The sequence below is a fragment of the Pterocles gutturalis genome, unplaced genomic scaffold, assembly GCF_000699245.1.
Source record: "Pterocles gutturalis isolate BGI_N339 unplaced genomic scaffold, ASM69924v1 scaffold1350, whole genome shotgun sequence".
Classification (NCBI taxonomy): domain Eukaryota; kingdom Metazoa; phylum Chordata; class Aves; order Pterocliformes; family Pteroclidae; genus Pterocles; species Pterocles gutturalis.
Genome location: NW_010143013.1, coordinates 24,397 through 31,992, shown reverse-complemented (window position 1 = coordinate 31,992; position 7,596 = coordinate 24,397). Strand labels below are relative to the sequence as shown.

At 33.7% G+C, this 7,596-nt stretch overlaps 1 protein-coding gene across 1 annotated transcript in view; it reads left to right on the top strand.

Annotated features, from left to right (window-relative positions):
* The first annotated feature begins 4,244 nt into the window (after positions 1–4,244).
* LOC104469835 (intraflagellar transport protein 88 homolog) overlaps positions 4,245–7,596 on the top strand; it is a 17,734-nt gene continuing 14,382 nt past the window's right edge. Inside the window, exons 1-3 of the mRNA XM_010084546.1 lie at positions 4,245–4,339; positions 6,159–6,224; positions 7,387–7,493. Of these exons, the coding sequence (XP_010082848.1) occupies positions 4,312–4,339; positions 6,159–6,224; positions 7,387–7,493 (201 nt within the window). The 5' untranslated portion in view covers positions 4,245–4,311. The remainder of the gene's footprint in view (positions 4,340–6,158; positions 6,225–7,386; positions 7,494–7,596) is intronic.

Below are 7,596 nucleotides of genomic sequence, written 5' to 3'. Positions count from 1 at the left end.
TAACTCTGTCTCAGCTTAACCCAGGTCAATAAAGTAGTAGGAATTCTGAGTAAATCAAAATATCATCGGCATCAGTCCTTGACTGAAGAAAACTCAGATATGAGATCATGGAAGATCCCAATCAAGCCATAGAGTGGCTCTTGCAGTTGATCAGTGTAGTACAAACTGATCCATATGTACTTTCAAAGCTAGGGAAATTATATGATAAGGAAGGTGATAAATCCCAAGCTTTTCATTATTACTATGAGGTACTTGCTCTTTATTGCTTTTCCAATGCACTTTGTCATAATTAAAAGAAATTTTGCCACAGGTTCCAATAGCAAATTAACAGTTGATTCATTTAAACTTTTAAAAACGTAATTCAAAAAAGAAAAAAATATATATTTTGGGGGAAAGAGAGTTGACAAAATCTAATTTTTGTAGTCAGACCCTAAGGAAGCACATAGCCTGTGTTTCCACATGGTGTTTGACCTCAGACTTTAATTTTTCCTCTGGTCATTGTTTATATTGACCCATAACAATTTTACTTTAAAATGTAGTCTGAGATTAAATAAAAAATGGGTATAATAAATGTAATTTTAAACCGATGTAACATGGTTGCATTGATTGGAAGCTATATTTGTATAATGGATTTGGAGATACATACATATAATATGTGTTGATGTATGTGAGTTTATATATATATATATATACATTTTAATGGTGTAGCTACACATTATGTATACACAGTTTCTAAAGGTAGGCATCCTCTCTCATTTCAAACCAGTTACAGTTTGTAGAGATTCTTCTGTTTTAGAAGCAGGCATGAAACAGCATTAAGATAGGAAGTTGCATTGCTGCAATCTGATAGTTCTTTTTATCTGTGTAAAACGAGGATGACCAAAGGTGGTGTTGAAATCTGAATACTAGTGAAGTTGTGCTTGATGATAATTTTGCTGCCTGTTTCAGTGGGAATTTCTAAAAAGCTGAAAATGTTACTTACGCACATATGTATTTCATAGAAAATAATGCTTTTTAGTTAAGTCTTCCAGCAGAGTATGGAATTGTACATGTATTACTTAGCATTTTTTAATGTTTTAGGTAACTTATTCATATGTAGACATGATCTAAGTAAACATTTTTGCTGTTGTTAACTATTTAAAGTAATATTTCAAATAAGGCTAGACGGAAAATGTGACAGACTCAGGTAACTTTTAAAAAGCATTATATAATTAGAAAACTTGGCATGCTTTTTTTTTTTTTTTTCCAGGATTACTTAGTATAGCACACTACTTCCATTCATATATCACATATTTTTGGCATCTGGAGAATTAAACACTTGAGTAAGATATTCCAGAAGTAACATAAAGATGTTGTTTATCACTAAAATTGTGTTTCTTTCACCTTTCCTATTTTGTCAGTCATACCGGTACTTCCCTTCAAACATTGAGGTCATTGAATGGCTTGGAGCCTATTACATTGACACCCAGTTTTGTGAAAAAGCGATTGAGTACTTTGAAAGAGCAGCACTTATCCTGTAAGTAATTCTTATTTTATGCCTACTCAAATATTTTGTGATTAGATGTCCATAAGTATACCTAGAGATAAATTAGTCGTATAAGTTTAATACTATAAGCAAATACCAGTATTAAGAATATTTGGGATATTATTTAATTTTCTCAAGTTTGTGTTCATTTACAGTGTGGTTTTGCTCTTACTGTGCAATTTCAGTGTTAAGTAAGATCCTCCCTTGGGCCCAGGAACGTATTAGGTATTAGAATCTCTTTTCTCTGTCCTCTGCCTTTAAACACAACTATGAAGTGGGGAACAGCTCTCCTAAGCCATCAAGACCTTTTCTATTGCTTTATGTGAAATATTTCCTTTCTATTATTTTATCATGCTGTGAGGATTTAATGGTTTAGATAAATGCATCTTTTAGCAGTTTTTGCTGCATTTCCACTTTTCACCTAACTTCTACTCCCATAAAAAGGATATTGCAGATAAGGTATAGAAGTAAGCAAAACTGTGCAGTGCAGAATTATCAGTGGTCAGTGAAAATAAGCTGGCAGATCAAATTGATACTGATATAATTATATGAATATATTTGAAATATATTGATTTATCTCAGCAATGCAATTGCTGAAATGGTCTTTTAGCAGAATATGATGCACTTAAAGTATATGGGTCTTATATTTTATTTTAGATTAGGAATTGAGCTTACCAGAAAAATGGTTAATATACAAAAATTTGGTCAAATTTAAATCTGTAAACTAGAGTTCAAACAGAATTCTAAAAAAGACATGCATGTGGTCTTTTTATGTGGAAACAAGTGTTTTTCTATATGTTCCTGAAGAATTTTGTGTTAATAGACCAATTAAAATTATGCAACTAAAATTCACTGCATCACATGTGAATGTCTCTATTTTGTGTTTTGAGAAACCTATCAAAAATCAGGCTAAGCAAAAATAAAATTTGTACAATTTTATTCAAGGAAAGGTAATACTGAGCATAGGTTGTTAGAAGTTCAGTAAAAAATACTAATTCTCATATTGAAAGGGCTTGAGTTAGAGTAGACATTAATTATAGAAGAGAATATCTAAGGTTTAAATAAAGATTAAAAATTGAAACAAAAATAAGTAGAAAGGTGTAGACTTGACCCAAATTTTGTGGTATAATTATAAAGAAATAGAGATGTAGATTAGATGAAAATACACAGGAGACAGGCCACCTTAAAAAAATATTTTAATCAGGCTATGAGATCGTATGTGTTGGTGTTCATGGCCTTCTTAGAAACTTTGGAAAGAAACAGCTGAAACTAAAAGAATTATTTCATAATCTTGTTTTGGCAAAGATCTAAATATTTTATGTTTTTTTTTTCTTTCCATGCGTGAAACATGAAGTATGTGGATTGTAAAGTACTTATGAATAATTGGCAAATAAAATTCTTCACTATTATTGGTAACTGTAATCTATCTGTGAGACAGATAAATTATTTCTCTGTGGGATGAGGCTGTTAATAGTAGAAAACAGAACATAGATGTTTTGGTGTTCATTTGGTATTAAGAATACAGTCTAGATATGCTAGTTGTTAAATGTGAATGTTGGGTTAGAAATTGCTACTAATTGTAAATAAAGTTACATTTTAAAATGGTAACTTTATTTTAACCACGACCAGCATTTTTTAGTTTAACATTGTTTAATGTTACTCAGTGTCTTAATCTCAATAATTACATTTTAAATTGCATTCTAAGGTAACATATTAGATAATGAATTGAGAAACAGTTTTTTATCATTCTGCATTTTACCAGCATGCACAAATCTATCATTCATAAAAGGAGTTGTGCAGCTAATGCTGGCTGCTGTCAATTTAGTCTCTCTAGAATTTTCATACTGAACTGCGTAATAAACTTTATTATGGTGTCTGCTTGGCTGCCCTTATTGTTTGCAGGAAACATGTTCAGCTGAAACTAAAAAAGGTGAAGCAGCTGTCTTTCATAAGCTTGTTTGGCAACAACCAGACAAACATTATTTAGAGTTAAAAATGGCCTGTGCTGTGACTGGAGGGAAAAACTGAAGAGAATAAGTACAAAACTATTCTGAAAATGTTAGCATACAGTGCCTTTGGTTATGCTACTGTTGAATCGTAAGCCACATGTGAAAAGTACTTTGGCTTGCAGAGCATCCTTACACTGTTGACATGAAAATTTCCTAATTTTCACATTACCTTGATAAGAATAAGGAGAAGGTCTGGCAGTTTTGTCATACATTCTAAAACATGTCAAATATTTCTTCTGACAGTATCTATCACCATTATGTGCTAAAAAGAGGACAGGTAACAGCTAGGGCATTGAGGTGATGACACAGAGGAGAAGCCACAGTTCGAAGCTGTAAGTGGGAAGTGTGCTTTCTGGCAGAGCTCCCTTGGGCATGCTTGGGACCCTGTTGGTGGGACTTCCTCAGAATATAGTTTAGCATTTTTTTTCTCCTGCATTGCGTTCTGTACTTCAGACAAAGATTAGTGGTTCACATGTCAGATCTACTAATTGTGTCTGGTGCACAGAATAATGAGCAGGAGAAAGACTCTAACATAGGACTACAAATGAGTGACATCGAGGCCTGAACACAGGAGCATGACACAGGGGTAAACTGTGTATGGACTGAGCAGGCTAAATTCTTCCTAGGAAGGCAATATGCTAGGTGAAAAATTTTAAGAGTGCTTTAATAGTAGGTCTTTATCAGTGCTATGCAGATTATTTTGCCTATTCATTGTTTGGCACTGTGCATAATTTTATTTTATTTATATTCAGACCAACACAAGTAAAGTGGCAGCTGATGGTTGCCAGTTGCTACAGGAGAACTGGTAAGTTCTGTGACTTTTTTGTAATTGGTTGGAGTTTTGTAACTTTTTTTTTAATTAATTGGGGTTGTTCAGCCTGGAGAAGAGAAGCCTGGGGAATATATGAAGGGGTCTTATAAGAAAGATGGGGACAGACATTTTACCAGAGCCTGTAGTGACAGATTTAAACTGAAAGAGGGTAAGACTTACATTGGACATAAGGAACAAATATTGTACAGTGAAGGTGATGGGGCATTGGAACAGGTTGCCCAGAGAAACTGTGGATGCTCCATCACTGGAACGTTCAAGGTCAGGTTGGACAGGGCTTTGAGCAACCTGATCCCGTGAAAGATGTCCCTGCCCATGGCAGGGGAGTTGGTCTAGATGATCTTCAAAAGTCCCTTCCAACCCAAACCATTCTGTGATCCTATGATTCTATGATATTTTTAATTGATGTTTTGGGTTTTTTTTCCTTTTGATCTTTTCTGCCTGATGTGAATACTGGTCCTAAAGTTGATTTGGAAATTCAGTTATATATTATTTTGTTATGTAATAAAACATGACTTGTCTTTTAAGTCCAGGAAGTGTGCCTGTACTGGCTTATGCATGAAACACTCCTTGTGCTGTTAAATAAGTAAAATAAAGAAGATAGTACAGCATAAATGATCTGATAGAAGGTTTTTTAAATTTAGTTATGCTACCATCTGTTCTAACATAAATAATTAGATTTTAAAGTTGCTTAATTCCCATTCCTTTTCAACAGCAGATATATTTTTTCACTATTCAAATAGTATTTGCATTACACAAACAAAAGACAGTCTTAATGGGCTGTATTTTCTTACTGACAATATAATATGCCAGTAAGCAAAAGGGAAAGACTTCTGTCTTTCTGGGTTTTTTCATCACCTAAAATGCATTCAAGATGCTTGATGATGTAAATGATACTCTTCTTTCTTGCTGTCCCATTTTGACACTCTCCTTTATGCTTCTTTAGAACTTTGCAGAACAGACTTCCCTAATAAATAAGTGCATTTTCTCACTCTGCTCAGTTATTTAATACAACAGTGAGGAAAAGGAACAGGACCTAAGGAAGTCAGTGAATTAACAGTCAGCACCACCCAAAGCTAGACAGATTAACTGTTTTCCCAGGAAAGAAACACAATGGTTTTGGCTCCTTTTTAGATAGCTTATGATTAATTGGCAAAATTTCCAGCTTATTGTGTTAACACGTAGGAGGTCAGTTTGATCTCTACCTCGCACTAGGAAAATAAAAATAGTGATATCTCGACAAAGCTTTTTGTCAGATATTTTATGGATATGAGGTTTTAGATTCACAGGGTCTATCAGTCCTTTTTGTAATAATCAAGATGAGCCAAAATTGAAGGCAAAAGTCATAAAGAATAGTTACTTCACTACCAGATCTGGGCAAAGGAGATACACACAGTATTCTGATGGAAGGAGGGGTAATCGGAGCTCAACTGTTACACGTTTCTATTTGACCGATCCATACATTTGCAGCCTCAGATAAGCCCTGGTATGCTTGATACACCTTGTCTAGGAGATGTGTCATAGAACAATGGGGTCCTAGAGACAGGTCAAAAAAGGGCAAAAAATCAGGAAACTCCTCTTTATTAATTTTGTTATTTACAGAGTAATTTGGATGTTTTCAGATGTTCTTAATTTTTACTATCAGTAATTAAAGAATTGTCAAATGTGGTCTTATAATATTAAATCATGTACTCAAGCTAAAAAGATGAAGGGAAGTTAAACTGTAACAGTTTCTCATCAGATATTCTTTTTTATGTTTGGATATTTGGATAGGAGATGTTTGTTTTGTTTGCAGGTAACTACCAGAAAGCTCTTGAAAAATACAAAGTCATTCACAGAAAATTCCCAGAGAATGTTGAATGTAAGTTGTTTCATTGAGTGGTATAACTATCAAAGGAAACATTGTTACCTTGAATATGTGTGTTAGTGATTGTATGATGTAAATATTTTTCATATGAAAATGTTTTAATGAACTAATATTTTTATTCATGCTGGTGCTGCATGTTTTCTGTGGCAACACTAAATGTGTTTTAAGGAGTATTAGGGTAATGCTGAAGAAGAGAGATGAAAATAAACTTTAGCTATCATGAACTGATTGAGTTCTTTCTCATACATACTTCCTGAATTTTATAACTATGTTACTTACTTGATCTTTCTTATGATAAAATGTAAGTATTTTTACTTCTAGTCCCTGCTAGTTGAAACTCCTGCTGTAAGTTTCTAAGTATGAGAAAATCTTATTGTTAAGTTTTACCAAAGCCAGGCCTTCCAAAATAATGTAGAGGGTGAGGCTTTGTTGTTGGGTTTTTAAGTATAGTTGGCCAACCAGTCTCTGGAAAATCTGTAGAGAATTTCAAACTAAACTACAGAAAACATAACTTTGAAGAGTAAGACATTTTGCAGAATCAATCACACCTGTACTCTAAAAGAAGAAGCCCTGTAGAAAATAGGGGTTGTCACTGGTTGTGAAAGCATCCTCATATCCCACACTGTGCCTCAATTAATTCTGAAATACAAGGTTGCCATGCTTTCAAATGCTGTGTGGGAAGAACACTCACTGTATTTTAAAATAAAATTGTATCATTCTGCTTTAACAAACTTACTGCTTTTTTTAAAGAGGAATCATGCAGCTCTTCTGTACAAGAGAATTTCAATACTATGACTCTTCAAAGTTATAAACAAAAAGTCGTGTTCATATTGGTCACACATATTTCAGAGGCATAGAGCTTTTAGTAAACCTTTTAGGATGCTAATATTTTTCTGAATGTCATTTCTACAAAGTGGAAGCAGAAGCTAGACCAGACTATTAACCGATTTCAGACTTTCCTGTTTGACACTGTATCACAGAAAATGTTGAATTATTTGCAAAATATCACAATTTGTATAGTGATACTGGACTAGAGTCACCTGGTGTTCAGTTACTTGCGTTATTTGCCATACTGTATGTCCTGTTCTCTTAGGATGCACTTGTAGTTTGACCTGCTTGTAAGCCTTCTTTTAACAATGTTTTACTTTTCAATTAGGCCTCCGATTTTTAGTTCGTCTCTGCACAGATATGGGGCTAAAAGAAGTCCAGGAATATATGACAAAGCTCAAGAAAGTGGAAAAATTAAAAGAAATAAGAGAGCAGGTGAGCTTGTTTCCTTCTGTGGTTATACAGTATCACTACATATATAAATGAAGCTAAAATAATGTTTATGATACTTCAAGATCAAAAGTGTATTACAGATCAG